Source organism: Ochotona curzoniae, unplaced genomic scaffold (genome assembly GCF_017591425.1).
Source record: "Ochotona curzoniae isolate NIBS_2020 unplaced genomic scaffold, NIBS_Ocur_1.0 contig_291, whole genome shotgun sequence".
NCBI classification, from domain to species: Eukaryota; Metazoa; Chordata; class Mammalia; order Lagomorpha; family Ochotonidae; genus Ochotona; species Ochotona curzoniae.
The window spans coordinates 10,476,698-10,498,390 of record NW_024465649.1 but is presented as its reverse complement, the minus strand read 5'-3'; the positions used below and the strand labels follow the sequence as shown (position 1 = coordinate 10,498,390).

Sequence of the window (21,693 nt, the reverse complement as noted above, 5' to 3'; positions counted from 1 at the left end):
CTGAAGGTAAAATCATTCAGCAGAGGGAATTAAGTCAGATAGAACTAACTTTGCTCCTCAGGTGACTTTAAATAGACAGGCTATTTTAGACTGTTCAAGTGGCCCAGGGATTTAGCAAGGCCATTCATTGCACAATTAATGATGGCAGAAAGGGACCAGAGAGGGCAGAATGAGGACTAGGCTCACTGCTGCTGACTTTGAAGGTGGAGAAAGAGGGTCACCAGCCAAGGGTACAAGTGGCAAAAAAACATAGAGAAGCAGTACTGCCTCAGGCCCCTCAGACTGCACCCAGCAGCCACAGGAAATTGAGAGAAACCCTGTTCTACGATCCACTGTTTTAGGATCTTAAATTATTTCCTTTTGCATTCCTTAACATCATATACATTCAAAATAAGAGCTGCTGTGAGGATAAAAATGAAAAACTAGAGAGGCTGGCATACAGGTGCATGATAAATGTGAATTTCCAGTTTTGCTTTGTTTCTGGCTTGGGGAAACACGAGGAACGCAGGAGCCATGTGCCACTCTCAGTGGTCCACCCTCATTCTCAGATGGGAGCTTTGTACAGGACTCCCTGGGTGAACTTCCCAAGCCACTTTATCTCAAACACTGGTTCCTTATCTATCTTTGGGGGGACCCACAGCTGTAGCAGTCTGAAGAAAACCCCTATTAGCACACAAAGCTCTTTTTAAGGAGCCTCACTGGGCAAACAGGCTTTCAGAGATGAAACAGCAGCTGAGCTGACAGTATCTACACTACAGCTGCCATATTTCCCACGGCAAGCCATGGAGCGGCCAGCCTCCCTTCCCACAACTTCCCCGCCGCCAACCCCACTCCCTCACCCCAAGATCCTCCAAACATCCCAGGCTTGCAATTCCTTAATTAGTTGTGTTATGAGCTTTTATTTAAAAAGCACATTTAATACAAGTATAGTTTCGCAGATACAAGTTTTCACTTTGTATGCTACAAAAGTCTTTGAATATTATTCTCTTTACAAAATGCAACCTTACAAAAATACTGACAATTTAATGTTTTTATACAGTTTTCTCTAGTTGTAGTTATTCCTTTCATTGTAAAACAATGTCTACCACAGAACTACATTTTAGTTGATATTAGAGAAAAAAATTAACTCAATGCTTTTTTAAGCAGCTAATGTAAATAACACAGGTCGAAACACAGTTTATAATCATAGTGGATATAGCTAAAATTGTTTCAGAAATAATATTTTACATAGTTAACTTTTAATGTTTTATACATTATTTATATAATATTTATATATAAAAATCATAGCTTGCTAAAGTTGAAATGAAAGGACGGAGGATTCTGGAGTAAGGATGTGCATGTGGTTGATCCATGTGGTTAAGTGTAGCCCTTTGAAAGGTTTGCATCCGAGATCTAAAGGCATTTCTTCCTTTTTCCTTCCCTCAACAGTTCAGTAGAAGGGGTCCCCATCTACCATCTGGGTGAGACCTTGCTCGGAAGGGCACTTACGGGTAGAGAATGAGGAAAAGTCTCTGCGGAGGTTTAACCCATGTGTTCTGCCCAGCAGAACCCACCAAGAACTGCCTCAGGGCTCAACCCGGAGACAACAGTGCTTTACACAGCTTAGCAGGAACAACTCCCACCAGTTCCTTGTCAGCTCCCATCCCTTGCAGGGCAGCCTCTCAGGCACGAGACTGTCAGCTAGCCTGGCTCCTTCTGACTCTAAGCAGCCGCAAAGTCGGTTTGTTTTCCATTCTGCCCCTTTCCTTCCCCCTTCCGTGGTACTGCAGGCTGCGTTCCATCAGCCGGTGGCGGCACATGCCTTTGCTCATCCAGGAAACCATGGTAGGCAAACAGCAAGAATTTTGAGGGAGAAGCAGTGACACGAAGTCTAACCGGTTCTAAAAATGTGCAAGTGCCTGGCGACTGACGTGCAACATCAGCATCCTGCAGTCAACATTTCAACAGCACGGGATGATGCGTCAAAAGGAGACAAAGGAGGGCCCACGGCCTCGGTTTCTTCAGAAATTGTGCTATTTGCAAAATCTATTCATCCACAAAGAGTCTCCTAACCTCTAGCTCGGGGACTGTGCTTGCTGGCCTGTGGGTAGGGGTTGGGGTATAAGAAGGCCTTAGGACTCAGAGTCTAAATTGGAGATCTGATCACTTGACTGAGCAAATGTGCTCTTATTTTATGCTTAAAAACATACACACACACACAGACAAACAAAGCATCCTGAATCAAAGTCACAGTGGAGAAGAGTGGGGTGGACATAGAGATGCATGAGGGGAGACCCCTCAAAGGCTGTCTTCTTGATTCAGTGCTCTCTCTGGTGTGTGTACTGTGGTGTGCACTCTCACTGTAGACACAGGCCTGGGATCTCTGGGGTCACCAAAGGTCACCGACAGACTCTGCTCGAACTGTTTTCGTGTTTGTTCCTGAACTAGCTCGTGTTCACTAGAACATGAACACTTAAGCCAATTGCACATCCAGGATGCTGGCACTTGGGGTTAGTTTGCTGCTGTTTCCTCATAGGTGAACACTACCTATTTTGAAGGCCACAAATAAGATTTTTTGTTTTTGTTTCTGTTTTTCTTTTTAAAAATCAAGTTGGGCAAAAAGTTTTTTTCCCTACATTCTACTGTCTGATGAGATCGGAGAGCAGCAAGAACTTGCTGGCAGCAGTCATTTTACAAAAACAGCTTAGGAGGTGGCAGCACCTACACCATGTTGTGGTGATTGTTCCTGTCAATAATATCAACAGGGGACAGGATCTCCTTCCTGATGGTGGCAGGAGGCAGGGACAACGTCTTGGTCTTGAAGAGGTCGGACACGAAGAAAACCTAGAAGCATAAATCAGAGATGCAGATCAGCAATTGACCTCCAGTGCTGGGACACAGGCAGAGACAAGGGGGAGGTCAGAAGAACACAAACTTTGGGAAAAGGGAGCGTCACACCACAGATCTTTAAGCAGGGAAGAGGTCGTGTGGTACAGTTCTCACTGAGCAGGAGGACAAGGGGTAGCATCCACAGGTGGCATAACCACAGGAGGAGCAGAACCCAGCTTCATGGACTCTCAGGCCAGTGCCCCTCTCCCACTCCCCTTACTTTTCAATGCAAATGGCCAATGAGAGTTAAGTCAGTCATAGTTAGTCACAGTCATTAACCTGTTATACTTTCACTTTCCTCACAAAGAAATCCAGGGTATAACCAACCAAGACCAGCCATTATGAATTCCTATCACCAGGAGTTCGGTAAGGAAGCAGTGGTGGACATTCTTCCCCCCTTGAAAATCCAATGACATCAGCCAATTGTTGGGAGGGCAAAATGCCAGTCTCATTGCTGAGGGTCAGCAGCAGCTCACCCAGCAGCAAGGTCAACAGTAAGTCTCCTATGGCTCATCCCCAGCATCCTGCCACCTCCTGGGTATCAGACCCCACAAAGTGTCTCTTAGAATCACAAAAGATTTAATGAAAAATCCTTGCAGGGTTATGAGGATAGCTCAGGTATACTTTCTTTCTTAATGTGTTTATGCAGAAAGTTCAAGAACTTGATGAGTTATTTGAGTAAGAAACATTCATGCTTTGCATTGGATAGAAAAATAAACCCACACTAAACTTCACCTCCCCGGTTGCCTTATGTCCTATTGTATGAAAATGATGTTATCATCTGACAGGTGCAGAGACAATGTCTTTATCTCTACCAGAAAATTATCCTCTCTTTCATCCTTCGTTTCTTAGGAAAAGATTTTGATTACCTGCCCTCTCCCCCAGTAACTGGCTCTCAATTGTACTTATTCCAGTTTTGCTAGATTCATGAAAGAAAGGCTCTTAGAATCTGAATTTCGTAGAGATCTTTCTGCTAGATTCCAATCCACCTGCTAAAAGCAAGACAATTCCCTATTCCCAACAAACACCTCCTCTGTCCAATCTCAAACCGCCTACCATGCCTTCTTCTACTGGCTTATTTCCATTCTAATTTTCTAGGCTCATGTTCACTACATACCAGAACTCACATTTCCTAACTTACTAAGAGATAGAAATAATACATATGTTAAATGTAGTAATGGATTTGAGGCAAATGAAACTTATAATTGGTATATGGTTCAATCAAAGACATTCCTTTTTAAAAAAATGTTGACATCAAAATAATTGTTAGAACAAGGGTATACCATGCATCCTAAACTCTGCTTAAAGGACTTTCTTCTTTACTCAGAGGCTTCTAGAAGATGCAGCTATAGTCCTTGCCACCCACAAACTCAGCCTTGAGCTGTGTGCATCTCAGGAGCTCCATAAATGCTTGGTGTTGGATTTCTAAACCTCTCTTTCCGTACTAGAAAGTATGTGGTCTGGACTTCATTCTTACTGGTTCCTTCAACTCCTTGGGGCAACCTAAGGGCAACCCTGGGAAACACCACATACACACAGGCTGGCGGCAAGATCAAGAGTTGAATCAGGTCCTACAGAATGCCCTGTGCTGCCTTTCACTTTCAGCTTGAAGTTACACAAACACATTTTTGGGAACATGAAACCTGATCCTTTGAAGATTCAAATAGGCTTCAATCTTCCTAATGCTTGAATAGCAGAATACAGAAGGGACTATGGAAAAGTAGAGCTCCCTGGCTTGGCGCAGTTCCCTTTCCTCCCGAGGAGTACCTCCACCCAGAATGGAAACAGCAGCCCAGGCTGGGGAGGATCAGTGCAGACCAAGTAGCTCTCTTCTGTCTGTGGAACAAATGCACCGCCCTCCCACAGTCCAACTCCACATATCTTCTCTGCCAGATAAGCGATTATTTAAAAAAATAAATACAATCTATGCACAGCAAAAGGAATCTGTTCAATTGCCTGGGGCATTTGATTTCAGTTCTATTTCTTCAGTTCCTTCAATTTTATAAATTACTTGTTTTGAAAAACAATAACAAAAAAAAAAAAAACATGACTGTCATCAGGAAACAGCCTTTTTCCCTCCATGAGCCTTACAGGCCAATGAGGGAGATAGTCAGCTCACACACACACACACACACACACACACACACACACACACACACACACACACACACACACAGTGTTGGAAGCTACATGATGGAGAGGCACAGAAAATGTGACATCTAACTCAAGCTGAAGGGATGAGAAGCGGACCTTACTAGCCTTGCCCGCAAAGGATTTACACGTGAGCTTAGTCCTGAAGGATGAGGAAGACTTTAGCCAGATGGTAAGTGCAAGAAGGGAGCCAGTGCGAAGACCCAGGAGTGAGAGAGGGCAGCACATTCAGTGTGGGGAGCTCAGGGAGGTTGGAGATTACGGGAAACCTCCTAGGACATGGTGAGCAGTTCAGACCTCACCCTTTCCATCTTAGGAGTAGTTAAAATTTGGGGTAACTATACCAGGGAGCAACGAGGAAAGTTCTGCATTCTTCTGCCTTCTGATGTCTTGGCTCTTTCTCAAAGTGCCTTGAGGAAATGTGCTGACCTCCTGCTGAGTCAGAACGGCAGGCTATCCAGAGATGTGAGGACAGAAGATGGTCTAGTCAAGCCCTCTAGATAGCATAGCTCTTCCCTCAAAGCAAGACTGCATACAAACAAGGCACCACTTTGTGACAACAGGAGCTCCATTCCCTGTGACAAGCAGGTGTACAAATGGCTCTTACTGCTCTGGCAACACCACATCACCAACCCCCACACCCCATTCAAAACTCACAGTGGCAGGAGAAAATGTTGCTCTTTCAAGGACAGACCAGTCTCTACATCTAAATTTTGCCATTTTCAGCAAAATATGTAGGTATGAGTCATGATATCTATCTCAAGAGATTACTGTAAGGATTGTAAGATGGAATAAAAGGCACAAGTATGGCACAGTGGCAAGTGCTTCAAAAGCAAATCAGAAAAATTTCCACTGACTTGCGTGTTCTGGGCATCCCTACACAAAACTACTTCTTTTCCTCTGCAACTAACATGCCAAGAGAAGGATAAGAATTAGCGAAAGTAAACTCACAACAGGAATAATTGAGAATGTGAATGAATGTATAAAAGCAGACACCAACTCAAGCTGGATACAGAGTCCATGTGGATGTTCCTACTGGACAGTTAGTATCTGCTTTTTGGATCTTACAATTTTTAGGGCGGTTTTGGGGAATGGTCAGCCTTTACGTGCTCCAGAGATGTCAGCATGCACAGCTTATTCTGTCTTACCCAGAACGATGTCCCAAAGAGTTCCGAAGCCAGAGGACGGCCAAAAGTCAGGCTTCTACTTTCTTTGTGGTGAGTGGCCAAATCAGCAAATTTTGAGGGTCATTTTTGTTAAGGGCAGATTATGACAACAAAATTGTTCTCCAAATGCTTCTTTGGACACTGAGTGTTTCAACTCATGACTGTGTAAGTAAACTCTTGGAAGATCGGAATCATACCCACTGAGGTTTCTCTAAGCACCTGTTAAGCTTAGCTGTCAGCATGCGGCTGATAAGTATAAAAGCAAAAACATTTAAGAATCCAAGAAGCATGTCTTAAAGTGCAGTCCTCAAATCATCTGTTTCAAAATCACCTGGATATTTCTTGAAAAAAGCAAATTCCTGGGCCTCGCTCTGCCTTACTGGGAGAATGTCCTAGCATCTACATTTGAAAACCACTATGGGTGTTTGTCACTCAGGGACAGTCTGAAGATGAACAGATGGGCTCAACTTCTTGCTGTGAGCCTTAGACAACATGGCACCTGCTGGAGAGGAGCTTCACTGCTGTATCTTGAATACCAGGATGCCTTCCTTGAGCTGCCCTTACTCCTGTTTCTGGTACCCAGGCTGAACTTGCCATGACCTTGTGCCTTCATGCTAGCCCATAGTCTTTGATGTGTTGTGCTTCAAGTGCTAGATCATGTTTCCCACTGCTACTGCAGGGCATGGATGGTGTTGAGTCATCCCCCTACTCAGAGCCCAGAAATTACAGCTCTCGGTATAGCTGGTACATCTTCCATGTGTGTAGAGAGACCACGGCTACTGCTCCTGTTGCATGTGTTCCTATGTGCCCTGGCTTTGGGACTTCTTTTTGGTTTCCTGGTCTACCATACTGAACAATTTCACAGATTAAGTAAAGAATAACTTTTTTTGGAGGAGAAAGCTTTGAGAATTGGCTCATTCTCATGCCCTGAGTATAGTAAGTGTTGTCTAAAGGAAAGTCATCTTTGGTAATTTTGCCTTTTGACTAGAAGAGGTTACTCAATTTTAATCACCACTTTTTTGACCTCAGTAAACGGGTTTCAGTGGCTTTTGCTACTGGGGATTTGCCAGAGTCTGTGTTGACTGATTTCCTAACATATGTTTGACTGGTTTGGGTACTACATGAAGGGTAGTATACTATACAGAGCAGCAGGTTCTGATCCCAAAGTTACTTCTCAGGCCACCTCAAACTTTGTATGTGTATGCATGCTGCTACACTTGATCTTAGCCAAAAGGCTGAGAAGCGATTATGTATGCTTTATGTGTCTTTTAGTCACTCAACCTTCTATCCAAAAATTATGTAACGAATGTTCATCTCCACCTCACAAACCAGGAAAAGGTGGCAGACAGGTAAACTGATTTGCCCAACAGGCATAATCAGCAAGTGTCTGGAATACAACACACCTTTACAAGTCTCTCATCGTTCATTTCATTCATCTCAGCATGACAACAAGACAGGAGAAGAGAGGCACCTGGCCGACTACGGAGCAGGGCAAAGATGCTGTCATCATTTATTAGAGGTCAAAGTTGATCTCTGACTTAGCTTCTTTCTTTCTCCCACATCCCTGCCCATCTCAGTGAGTGCCTGTGGTGGCAAGGCCAGGGTCCACTGAGCAAAGGACCAAAAGGGATTTGGGGAGGTCATTTATCCATCCCACAGTACCTGAGCCAGCACTAGGACAAATACCAAGACAATCGATTGAGAATGTCCCCTGTTAGAAAAAGAAAAGGTCTGTCAAATTCTTGGCATAGGCCAAAGTGTACTTGTGATGTACAGTTTGATTCCTTGAAGATGGAACCAAGTGTCCTGGGACCTAGCCCTACTGCCCTGCTGGGACCTAGCCCTACTGTGCATTACTGGGCATGTCCAGAACTCCATGCTCCACGGTTTCCCCTCACTGTCATCACTGAACTCGTTTTTTTTTTTTTTTTTTTTTAATACTAGCATTCTTGCTGTCTCTTTTCCCAAGATCACCCCACTGGGCAGAGCCAAAGAATGCCCTTGCCCTTCCCTACATCCTGGAGGAAGATAGCAGCACACAAAAGAACCACTGCTGGCTGAGCCACACCCCTGGGGAGAGGAAAACCAGGAAAGACTCTGCTGTGTGTTTATGACATTCACGAGCAGCTGCTTCCTCTGTTGACCCCACAGCAATGGTGGCCTGGCCCTCCCCTGACCTCTCTTATAGCCCCCAATCTGCCATCTGTCAGAGGGTCAGGGAGGAGGTGACCAGATACACGAGTTGTCAGTAGATAGGAAATGTGATGTCTGTCCCTTCAACTAAGTTCCTGGGAGGACCCAACTGTAGAGTTAACATGGTTGCGGGGTGTGCCTTGGTGGGTGTAGAGGTGGGAGGCTGGCTGTGTGTGGGAATGTACCTCATGTGAGTCCTTGGCTCTGAGTTCCGGCAGAAGAGGGAGAATAGATGTCTCTGCAATGGGGTTCCAGCAACTCTATCCACTTGCCATTGGGTCTGCCTGGGCAGTGACTCTCCACCTCTGTCCTGTGTGCATCAGGACAATCTGCTCCTATGAGCCCGTGTTCTCAAATGAGTACCTGGCACCATGAAGGTTTCCTATCTGTCAGGTTCTACTGTCTTCCCTTTCTGGAAACCACTCAACTGGTAGGCAACAAGAGAGGAGAGGAGCCCATTTCCCTTTGGCATGTGACTTTTATCTAGACAAGCCTGACTGCAGTGACAAGACCTGTGTTCAGCTAACCAGGATAAAGCTGATGGGTTGTCACAGCCCTTGGCCCTCATCTCTGCAGTGACCAAGCTGACGTTTTAGGGTGACACACCACACACCTGTGCTCTGAAAGACAGCAGGTCCAGCTCAGTGACTAACAGCCCCTTGTCTAAGTCTTGGCTTGAGAGGCCCTGAAGCAATTCGCAGCATTACTTGGCTCATGTACCCCTCATCCATCTTCAAAAATAGCAGCATAGAATCTTCAGGTTCCCTCTTTCTCTCTGGCCTCTGCTTCCATTGTTACAACTCCTTTTGTGGTTCCGGCCTCTTGCCTCTCTGTTATAAAGGCCCTGATGATTATAGTGGAGTCTTCCCAATAACCCAGGACAGCCAGGATAATTGCCTTCTCCCAATATCCTTAACTTAATCTCGTCTGCAAAATCCATTTTGTTGTGTAAGGCAAGTCAACCTTACAGGTTCTTCAGGTTAGTGTGTAAATTTAGCTTTGTGGGGGAGGGAGCATTGCTCAGCAAAAGAGATTTTGGAAAGAGGGCATTTCATCTAGTTCTCTGTTTCCAGGTGGCACTGAAATCAACCCAAAGGGAATCAATGGGTTTTACTGAAGGAGCCCCATTTTCCTATTGCATTGGCACAATCGTAACAAAATAAGCCTGTGTTGCTTTAGGTCCCTGAGCTTGTGGAACCCTGCTGTAGCAGCTGCAAACAACCATTAAAGAGGTTTCACCACGAATGGGGTGAACCTGGCACTGCGCTCCTTCCAAGGAAGCCAGCTGTCTAAGGAGATCTGGAATGAGGCATGTGGCGGGTGCCAAGGATGAAGGCCCATAGAAGCTAGGGGAGAGGGGGACGACACACTTGCTCTGTGACAGCCTTTGAGTCAGCCCTGGAGACTCTGCCATTTCTCTAAGCGACTTGTGTGTCGCCCGCTTGCCCCCATTTATTCTCAGAAACTTGAACGTGGGCTTTGAGGGAGAGAAGCCCACTGTGTATGGTGCTTTATGCAGTGCTGGGCTCTCAGATTTCGCACCTGTCAAGTGAACTGGTGTGGGGGTATGTGTAAGTTTGGCTTAGGAGCATACTTGACAGGTTGGGAAATGGGTTTTGGCATTCTTGGTACCATGGGGAAGTAGCTTTTGTACCATGCTGTATTTTCCTGTTTATTCTCAATCTTTCTAACTTCAACGATGTCTCCCTATTTCAAGAAACATCTGATGGAGCTTCTCATGGGTAAGAAGAAAGATTGGCTCTGTTAGGGTAGGTCGTAGTTTTGTGTAGAGGACATAGAACTGCCAGAGAAGTACAACCGTCACTTCCCCACTGGGCAAAGAGACCCGATTCCTCCCCACCATCCCTCCTGCAGGTGCCTGTGACTTTGTCAGACGTCCCTCACTTCTCTACAACTCCTCTTGGACCTGTTCATCTCCAGTTCAGCCAGAGACCTGAGCCACTGCTATGCCTTCATGGCAGAGAAAGCTGGCATAGCTGCAGGCTGGCCTTCCCCAGTGGGTGGGTCGCCTCCACTTCTCCCAGCTGAGAAGCCCCAGAACCTGTTCCGCTGAGTGGAAACAACTCACAGGCAATTTTCTGCCCTATCATTTTGGATGTCAAAGAAGCAGATTCCTCAGTATTGTGATGTTGTGGCAGTTGAGATCACGGGGAGCTACTGTGCACCTGGCCCAGGCAGTAAGCAAGTCAGAGAGAGGTAAGAAATAAGAGACAGGCTTTGCTTTTTCTTCTTCATAATGGAGTGGGCAAAAAACAGGTAAATGGAGTGGCCACCCCTTTACACGGTTACAGAGCTTCTCTGACCCAGTGCCTGGAGGTGTAGAACGCACCCTGAGACACATTTAAATGGCTGTGTATGTGTTTGTGCATACAACGGAGCCTCAGGTAACAACTCCAGCTGACCTTTAGCAGAGTGTTAAGGGGCAGAGGTGTGACTCAGTTGTCTACCAGCTCTTGCAAAATTTGAGTGTCTTCTCTGAGGTTACCCCATTTGTGAAATGGCTTCTCGGGCTAGCAAGAGACAATATCTAGAAAGGTGCCGGGACACAATAGGTGCTTACAAACACTGAGACCCAATTCCTATCCCAGGCTTCCATCAGCAACGGCCAAACAGGATAAAAGTCAGGTCCCTCATTTCCTTTCTTGCAAATCCGCCTTGTTCCTCTTGAACATTCTGTCTAATTGCTTCTGGCCAGTGCTCCAGGACATAAAAGAGAGGAAGGCTAGGAAGGCTCCCCATCTCCCGTTCTAATTTTTTTAATTGGGGGTACAGGAGACTCCCAATTAGGGCAGTGGCAGCACAGAGAAGGCAACAGCAGCAGCAGGGCCCCTGAGATGTTTTCCTGCAGAGAGAGGGGTGCGCAGAAGGGCACTGTCAAGAAAGGGTTACCCTGTAGTGCAAACACCCACCCCCCACTGTCAGCTCCTATTAAAGGACCAGGCGCAGGAAACAAGCTGGACTGTGACAGCTGCTCTCATTAACAGCGTGCTCCCTTTTCTCCCTTTTGGCCTTTACTTTAAAAAGAAAAACAACAACAAAAATAACAAAGCAAGCAAGGCAGTGAAAGCAGCCAGTCCTTAGGGTAGCCTTCCTATATCAAGGCTGGCAAGCTGCTCAGGTGCTGTTCTCTTCAATGGTCCCTGCTCCAAAGGCTCTGACTCCCATCCCCTCTTCTGGACTACACTGGACCAGATCCGTCCCACCTGCTGAAGCACCCTGCCAGGCCGCCCTAAGTAGCTACAATGGGATCAGCTTGTGAACAAAGGTAGTGAGTCTGCTTCACACCTGTGCTTTCCAGGGAATGTACCTCAGAAAGGTTAGAGCCACTCATGGACCCTAGCCTTTCACTTACTGAGGACACATTGACTCGCACTGAGACACAGGGAGAATAATATGTGTGCTATATATGCAGTCCCTGCTCCACGAATGCCCAGCCTAAAGGATGGTGACATCAACATTGTGACCAGTGCTGTTTCAGTGGAAAGTAAGGGACGTCACCACAGGGAGACATAGGCCAGGCTCAAAAACCCGGACAGGACAAAGAGCTAGGCTCCAGCTCGCTATTGTCCTTCATTTTTCCTGTGAATGAGCATGGATAATACTAGCAGCAGTGCAGCCCCCATATGTGCTGCTCACACACGCAGCCCTGACTGTTTGCTCCACTCCTGCTGGGTTGGGGCCAGCTCCCGGGAGGAGGAGCCTGAGAGGCACAGCACCACAGCAGGTGCTCACACAGCTTTGCTAGGTTAGCCCCTCTGAACTGTCAGTAGATTGGACAGGCAGAGATTAGGAAGGGAGACTGAGACAGGTGGTAGGCCGCATTTCAGGCCTGTTGGGAAGCAGGGAGCAAGCAGCCACAAGGACAAGCCGTGCCTTTGAGGCACAGCAGTATGAGGCCTGCCCCTAGGTTAGTCTTTGAAGAACTCTGAGCAAGGGTTGTGGGCTGGGAGAGGGCATTTCCTTCAGAAAATCTCCTCTTTTCCAGCTCACACAGAGCTCAGGATGTGACTAAGTCATCACAAGGCCATGGTGGGAAGGGTAGCCGCCTTCCAAGAGGCTGACTCCAGTGGCTAGTGGCTACTGAAGCAGAACATGAGCCTCCATGCATGATTCAAGAGGACCATGCATGCCATGTGACCTGGGGCAAGTGCCTTCTCTAGATTTCCTCATTTGCAAAGTGAGCAAGTTGGACAGGATCTAAGACTTCTTGCCTTGCAATGATTTACGAGCACAAACCAGCGTCTGCGTGCACACAGACACACACGCACACAAAGACTTAAAGACTCTCAGGTCCAACTTCACAGCTGAACAGGAACTCTGCTTGACTGAGGAATTTGGGGGTGACTCTTCAGATACCAAGTGGACGTTAAGAACGAGGTTTTCCTGGCTGCAGTCCCTGAGCTGGGAACATTTCACAAGTGACAGTCGAGGACTTGTGTTGGCATTTTAAGGACAAGCTGTTACTTACTATGCAGCAGGCCACCAGGGCGCCTTGAGCAAATCCCGCCAGGACATCACCAGGATGATGCTTGTGGTCAGATACGCGAGACAGGCCCGTGTAGAAGGCCATCATGAGCAAGGTGAACTGCAGCAGGGGCCGCAGCAGACGGGCTCCTCGCCACGTGAAGCGGGCCTGCAGGTACAGCTGGAGGGAGAAGGCAACACAAGACAGTGAGCGACATCCTACCCACAAGCACCAGATCGACACGTGCTGCATTTCTGCCACATGGAGCTATCCAAATCCTGGTCAGCATGGTCTCAATGCAGCATTCAACTTGGATTTGGCCTTAAGCCTGTGGCTTGAGTCTTGGTGTGTATACTAAAAAGTTAGAAGCAGCATTGATCTAGGGATCTCAGTATTCTACTTGGTCCAAAGCAGGCACCTGATCACTATCAGTTTCCTCTTAATCAAGTGAGAGAAGAATCACCAGGGTTGGGAAAGTTATTATTATTTTTTTTAATGATAACTCTTTTAGCATATGTATATGTTTGTTTCTGTGAGAGTTGTGGCAGTATAATCCCAGTATTCTTTGCCCCTCAGCATTGGTGTGGAAATAAAATACATCCCGATGACAGGGAATGAGCCTTATGGTCACAAGAGGTGCTTCTGCATCCCCGAGGTGACTCCATCCAAGGGCGGGGTCCTGAGACACCACTGGGAGCCACTGACTCCATGCTGGAATATCAGGAAACACACACAAACTGTCAAAGAGAGAGGGACAGTTACTGGCAGAAGAGCAACCTGAGGAAATATGGAAGAAAACAAAAACCACCTCAGGCTCAAGCAAAAAGGTTGAAGTGAAATGACGTCAAGTGGGTATTGTCCCCTCAGAGTTATCTGACTGCCGTTTCCGCTCTAACCTCCGGGTACAAGCCACTTCCCAGGTTCCTGTGGGAACTTGGGAAAGGAGGGAGAAGAGGCTAGCAGAGGACCAGGGCCACTTCCTCCTGCAAAGCAAAGCTCCCAAGGAAGAGCTGCAGGGAGGGGCGGCTGGCCTCCAGATAGACCCTGGGCAGTGGCAAGGGTGGGACCTGTCCTTCCGGAGATAAGACCAACACCTTCCTCCCTATGGACAGGAAGGGGCAAGCCAGCAGCCAGCCCTCAGGAGGTCAAGGAGGAGAAGGTGCCAGCGCCATCTGGCCGAGCAGGAGTAATGGAGGACTGCATCCTCAGCTACTTGGGGCAACTATTTCTAAAAAGCTAGGCCAGAAAAAACAGCAGGCAAGTTTCTAGTCATTGTAAAGTTATGTGATTGTTTGGGAAAATTTAACAGTTATAACTGAAAAATGGATAATCGCCTGTATTGATGTTGTTGGCTATCCAACAAGTGTTAAATGTTAATGGTTTTCTGTGTAAATAATGATCCGCTTAAAAACATCTAAAAGAAGAGATAAAATCATGAAAGCAAATATGACAAATGATGAATTTACCAAGAACCACATAGGACATTTATTATGTAAAGGAAATAAAGGGCCAATTTTAATAAAGAGAGCTGAAATCTTTTGCAAGAAAGTCTAAAATCAACTGGTAAATTGAGACATTGGTGTGTAACTTCAATTAGATTTCCACAGATACTCTAAAATATCTGGAAAAGAAATCTGAAAATAAACGAATCTAACATAAAATAAAAGATGAAATTTATGGTGCTAGCCTGTGAAAAATAAAGGAAGACGCTACGAACCATGACAAATGCTAGGTACACAGAAACGAGATGTGGAATTCCTGCTCCATGGAGCATATAGATGAGGGTCATATGAAAACAAAGAAGTCATGAAAGAAATTTGGGGCCAAGGTAAATTACAAAAGAAGAGGATTACTTGACTGGGATCTCTAAGAGGACTTGACACATGTTGGGAGTTAAGGGGAAGGGAGGCAGATATGGATTCTGCAGACACCTGCCATCACAGCTGCCCAAACTTCAAACAGTCCCAAGATGATGGCATCCCATGGGTGATGAGAAATGGAGCTGCAGAGGCGAGCTCGGGCCAGTTCCTGATGCGCTCTGACTATCACACTGGAGAATCTGGTCTTAATCAGGAGACCTGATGTCCTCTTGTTTTTGTTATTTCGAATACTTGTAAGATTAATAAAAATCCCTGAGAAGTCTTACAGGAAACAAAAAGAATTATCAGACCTCATATCACTGCTTTTCTAGAACAGTCATCTAGTGAATCACAACTGGAAAATAGTGTTGTCAACAATCCTAAAAGATGAAATGGTCCTAAGTAAGACACTAAATACCCTGAAAAATGCTTTTTAAGGACTAAAGCAATAGGCCAAAGGTTTACTCCTTCATTTCTGGTGAATGGAGCCATCAGTAGACTTTGCTACTGTGAATCAAAAGAAGTTTTTCTATTGGGAGGAGGGATGCATGATGCTTGAACCACCGCTCCAAGGCTCGCCGGCAGCACAAGAATCATGGTCTGGCCTTCCTGCAGCTGTTCTTAGCAGTGGATGGGTGTGGGAAAGGTTGCAGAAAGAACATATAGGCTTCCATTGGAAAAAGCTCACTGAGCCTCAGTTTGCTTATAAGAAAATAAACTTCACAATCATTGTCTTTCACGCCATTGTGATATGGACTGGTTGATAACAGATGTTAACATCTGTCTTAATTTGGGCCCAGGAGCTTCTAATTTCCCTCTCTGAAAACTCCACAGGTCTTCAGAAAATGTTTAGATTCTTCCAGCCCTTCTTCTGCCTGCTACATGCAGATTCTCAGTCGCAGGCCTTGGAGACCAGGGTGGGGCAGAGGAAGGGCGGGTTTTCCAACCGGACAAGGCCCACATCACTGCTTGCACTGACTCAGAGACTTAAGTCTGGGGCTTAATCAAAGAGGGAAAAAAAATGCCTATGTGAGAGGAACTTGGAGAGGAAGAGGCCTCAGGAAGGGTGGAAGGGAATGCTTCTGAATGAGAAAGAAATAGGGGACCTTGGGGGGAAAAATCCTTTAGGAAGCAATGCAACATGAGATTCCAGCCAGCAGACTCAAGCCCGCTCTGCGGTATTCATCAGTACAGAACACTCATGGAGGGATGTGTCAAGGTCAGGATAGATCATAGTTTGTGAAGCAAAGGTCACCCTGATTCTTGTCGTGGCTCTGCCACTTGGAATGAGTGGTGTCCTGTACCCCTTCTAAGTCTCAGTGCCTTCATCCGTAAAATAGGTTGAACTGTATCTCCCTAGTGGGGTGGTTGGGATGAAAAGAAAAGACATGGGAAGAAACTTGCAGAGGACAAACACCCAAGACTTCAGAATCAAAGACACTGTTGCCTTGGAAGAGATTTACTGACTGTAATTTCACCATGAAGCATGCGTTACTACAGGAGATTGCAAAATGACTTTCCACGTGGTGGCTACATCTGATCTGGGATGTCATGTGGTGCCACGAGGGTTCAAGACTGATCACAGGCTCTGCTCTCCCATGCAGCCCACACCACTCTCATGGTTAACTGGACTGGGTGTTGCTGGTTCAAAGCACGTGTCACCCCAAGCTGGAGCTGGGACCTCACTGTAATCAGTATATACATGCCTTCTGGAGTCTATCACAACAGGTAGTCCTAGAGCTCCATTCATCCACAGAAGGCAAGTGTACATTGTTCAAGAGAGAAGGTCAAATAATGTTGAACAGGAAGATGCCATGGTCTTATCCTTAACCAAAAGAGCAAGGACACCTTCCAAGGCTCAGAATGCCTGAAGGGGACTCCCAACATCCTCAACACCCTGAAAAAGGGTGAGCAGAGATGGACAAAATCAGAAAGTCTAAGTGACAGTTACCTCTCACAGTCTGCTTTCTAAGGTTTTGCCTTGTCTGTGTTTGCTCACCCAAGCTGTACAAAGACCTCTGCTCCAGAGGCTCAGGATCTGGGATTCATTTCCAGGCATCACTGGGATGCCACAGTTAAGGTTAGATTGGAATCTCTGCTACACATCAGCTGCATGCCTTGAGCCAGTCATGCTGCTCCTCTGATTTTGTTTTTCATATGTAATATGAGATTGGTTTGTTTCTTTTTTTTTTTTTTAACATTGCAAGCATCTGTAATTTTCAAAACTGCATGGCACGGATACGAATAATGCATGCTCCATATATACATATGATCTTAAAACTCCTCTCTACTGGGCCCAACGCAGTAGTCTATGGGCTATGGTTCTCACCTTGTATGTGCTGGGGTCCCTTATGGATGTTGGTTCGTATCCTGGCTGCTCTAGCTCCCATGCAGTTCCCTGCCTGTGGCCTGGGAAAGCAGTAAAGGACTGCCCAAAGTCTTGGATCCTGCACCCACATGGAAGACCAAGAAGAAGCTCCTAGCTTCAGATCAGCTCAGCTCTGGCTTGGAAAGTGAACCTGTGAACCTTCTCTCTGTAAATCTGCCTTTCTAATTAAAATAAATCTTTAAAAAAAAAATCCCTTGTACTAATAAAACTGCTGGTGACAGTTGAAGGGTTTATGTCTGCCTCCTCTCCCCTCCAATAATTGCATGAAAATCCTCGATACATACAACTCACAGAGTTCCTGTGTCTTTCCTGACTTAGCTCCAAGACTGCAGTCCTGTGAATTTTGAATAAAACCTCCTCAGATTGCATTGAGCCTGCTCCTCTGGTCAGAACCAGCAGTCAGATGTGTGGGTGAATCATACCCCCTGTTCTTGTTAAGTCACCTGTGTTTCCTTACCTGATTTACATACTGGTGAAACAGGTCTGTACTGTCCTCTCTCTTCCATTTTCCATTGCTCAAGGGACAGCCCAGGTAAGAGTGAAAAGGAGGCTTTTGTCCTCCCCTGGGCCTCTGCCTACTCTCTTCCTGGAAGCTGCTCTAGCTCACTCACATCCAGGGAGTAACTTTCTCCTCCCTGGCTCCCATTTGCTTGGTTTTGTGTACCTGGTGACTCATGGATATGATGTAGAATTAGAATTGCTCCCAAGACCAATGACAAATTTTTGGTCCACTTTTCCTGCTTTAGGAGAAAACCAAACCTTGGTCTTCTGCCACTATCAGGAAAGAAAGGAATTTAACCTTTCTTGAGCACTGTTCTGGATGCTGTACTTGGTGCTTTAAGTTACATTGCTTGCAGTAGTCCCAGAAAAGACACTAATGTGTCCATCATCTCAGATGGAGAAGTCAAGGTAATAAGGCTAAAATCAAGGCTAACAGAGGCCATGCCATTTTCTCACAGCAAGAGAGCCATGATTTACACTGAGTATGTTTGCGTCTTTGAGTCCATGCTCTCACCTCCTAACCATCCAGACTTCTTAATGAATGACTACTTTACATGCCAAGTGTTGATCTGTTTTTGTATTGTGCCACATCTTTGAAGGAAAGAAGCACTTTGAGATGAGTACATATTTATGATAGACTAAAGGACAACATCCAGGGGATACTAAAACTTCAAATTGCTCAGTCAACCACCAAAATGTTCAACCTGAAACACAGGCCTGCAGCCGGTAACAGAGAAGCCTGACCAGGCTGATGTGAGGCCAACAGTAGGGCACTGAGCTAGCATACTTCCCACCGAGGCTATAGTCCTTTCCTCTGCTCCACCCCTTGCATTATCCTGCCTTGGGGCTTGCAGAGGGGCGGTCTTGCACAGCTGTTTTCCAGCTATTGGCTTTGCTATTCACCCAAAATCATGAGCTTTTGTGGTGTTACAAGAGCTTACACAGATTCTGGCACAGAGCAGGTACTTGGATAGACTGGTGGTGGGACAGGGAGAAGCAGGAACAGTATCTGCTACCATAGATGATTTCTCTTGCACATAGCCATCCTATTCCTGCAAGGGATCTCAACAAATATTGCCAAGATCCATAGGGATGCCTTGTAGGCACATCAGATCCCATGTTCCAGGATTCCAAATGTTGAACAAAACCTCAATGACTAAAAACCTCAACACAGAGAACATGACTATCAAAGGACAACCACATTGCTGCTTCCTTGGTACCAGAGACCAACACACAAATGACTTTCATAAAACCGCACAGGAAAGAGCCAATAGGTAAAGAGTTCAACAAAGAGGAAGCAGAGGTCTTCCCCACATCAGGTGGTCCCTTCATGAGGAGGAGACAACAGAAAGTCTCAACATGAACAGCAAGGAGTGCAGGCTTGAGTGTCAGAAGACCTGGAACTCACTCGGGCATCCACCCATCCATCCACCAATCACCAGGCACTGTTTTGGGAAGTGGGATACAGTAAGCAGCAACTCAAGAAACAAAAATCCTTCCCCCCAGCTTACAGCTCCTTGTCACAGACTAAACAAACAAATGAGTATTTAATATGCCAAATGGTTAGAACCTGGAGGGAAAGTCAGGCTGCCCAGTGGGACAGGGAGTAGCAGAATCGCCACAGGGGCTGTCATTTTAAATAGGGTGCTTGGAGAAAGCCTCTCTGAAAAAGGGACCTACAGAAGGCAAAGGGAGCAAGGTGCAGCTTCCCAGGGCAAGAACACAGTTGCTGGGGTAAAGGCTTGACATGACCTTGCTGCTGTCTGATCCAACCCACGAGGCGGATCCAAAGGCTTCACCAGCTCTTGAGTGTGTTGGATACCACCTGCTTCTTCCGAGCTGCCAAACTCAACTGAACTAAATGTCTGCAGTTTCCCCAAATCATCACCTTCCTTTACACCTGCATACCGGTCACTCTTTCTGTTTCCCCCATCTCTATATGCTTATCAATGCTGGAAGTCTTCCTTGGCTTCTGCCACCCTCTGCTCCAGGCTGGTTTGAGTGTGAGTCTGAGCATTCACAATAGCCCGTACTGCTCCTCAACCTTTAGGCATCAAGTACAAGGTTATCATTGTTCTTTCCCCAAAGGCTGTGACCATGCCTTTCTAATCTCCACCTTCCCACTCCTAGCATGATGTTGGGGGTATAATAGTCACTCATTAAATATTTACTGGATGCAAAATGCATAGGTGAGTTTCTTTAAGGGTAGAACCCAGGGCTGAATCATCTTAGTAGCTACAAGAGGTAGCAGAGACTATCAGATGTGCTGTGTGAATTGATGCCTGTCTGCATTGTTATTTTATCCAGACAGCCACATCATCTTCAATTCCTGTCCATGACTTGCAGGACCCATTCAGATGTGGTCCCTCTGGGATGTTGGCCAAAGCCCAAAAGTAGTAAACAGTTTATGCTTATATATGCTGCGAGGTTTTTCTTGTTAGGTTTCCATTCATCTCTACCGAGGCTTAACCTCATTCTCAAGCTTCCTTGCCCAGATGATTGGGTGTCCGGGCCATGTTTTTTCCAAGCTAGCCATCTTGAAAATTAAAACCTAATCTGAAGTACCCTTCAAAACCATGGCAGGAGCAGATGGTGGCTGAAATGCTGGTGTCCTTGGCATGTGCTCTCTTTGAACACTATGGCAATGTAGGCATGAGTTTGTCCCTGATGGTCTCCCAGTTCTAGGCAGCGCAAACCTCTTCAAATAGAACTGTGGAAATGCTGAAAAACAGACAAATCTAACTCCATTCTTTGTTTTGGGGTGCAGAAAGGAAAGCAGCCACAGTTCTGCCAAGCAGCCCTGCCTGACTGCCTCCACTGTCCAGAACCATACCTGAGCCTTTAAAGCTTCAGCAGGCACTCAACCCTTCATCGCGAGCCATGGGGACAGCAAGTTGGAGTTCACGTTCTTGCTTCTCAAGGCAAAAGTTGACAATGCTACACTCACACACTCAGCTGACACAAATGGGTTCTCCCAACCCCTCCAGGAAAGGTGTGAGCACCAGGCCACATCAACAAAAGCCGGCTGGGGTTGCAGTGGTGGGAGAGGAGCCACTGGAGGAGGCCAGGATCCAGTTCAAACCCAGCACTTCCTGAAACTCAACACAACAGCCATAGTGGGAAGAGCCAAGGGTCTGTTTGACTGACAGCAGGATGTCCCACTTCCGCTGGCAGGCAACAGGGGGTGCGCAGCAAACTTTCTCTGGAAAGTTTTGCAAGTTGGACAGTATAAGGACCGCGACTTCTATGCAACAGCACCTAAAAGCAAGCCTTGGCAAAGGACTGTGTCCTCATTCTTTTCCCCTAATTTTAGAGGTAAAAGCTAGATAAGCATGAAGGTGGAGCTGTACATATAAAAGAGGGGACTTCAAAAGTTCATGGACAAGTTTGAGTTAACAGAAGCTTAATTGGTGCCCAAAATGTATGAAACCCACATTTTTTTTCAAAGTGGGCATTTTCCACGCAGCACACTCATATGTGGCTCTATGGGCATCTATTCACTGAGAATGCTGAATGTGTGTCTGTTAGCAAGGGTTCCCAAGAGGGCACACAGCAGGGCAGGGTGTAGTATTGCAATGGGTGTAGGAGTCTCTCTCCTTGGCATCTATCTACCCTCCCTCCTTCCAGCGGTAGGAAGGCACAGCAATTTTTCCTTCCTAGAGATACCCATGGATCTTCAACTCAGCAGCATCCTCATGTATCACTCCTCAGAGCCCTCTTGCTGGAGTCGGAGCTGCTGAGCAGGTAACGGAGCAGGGTGAGAGGGAGGGACGTGTAAAGCATGTCTTCAGGCGGATCTTCCGGGAAAACTCAAGTCAGGGTCAGGAAGAGGTATGCTAAGTTTATCTGGGAGGAACACAGTTTTATCACTACTCCTATTATTATTACTGTTATCACCATGATAGAGGAACACAATGAGGAGACTCTACCATGACACTGGGGTCATAAGGTCAAGCTTTCACATGTATCTCTGGTCTCTTACTGACTGCAGAACTTCCTTTCAGTTTTTAGAATTAGGCTTGTATATTTGTTTGTATCTGAAAACATATTTAATCTAAACACACTTCCTGTCACCCAGAG

General features: G+C 46.2%; 1 protein-coding gene across 1 annotated transcript in view; it reads right to left on the bottom strand.

The window, feature by feature from the left end:
- Positions 1-882: 882 nt before the first annotated feature.
- PLPP3 (phospholipid phosphatase 3) overlaps positions 883-21,693 on the bottom strand; it is a 79,812-nt gene continuing 59,001 nt past the window's right edge. Inside the window, exons 5-6 of the mRNA XM_040978484.1 lie at positions 12,868-13,044; positions 883-2,823 (exon numbers count right to left, since the gene is read on the bottom strand). Of these exons, the coding sequence (XP_040834418.1) occupies positions 2,701-2,823; positions 12,868-13,044 (300 nt within the window). The 3' untranslated portion in view covers positions 883-2,700. The remainder of the gene's footprint in view (positions 2,824-12,867; positions 13,045-21,693) is intronic.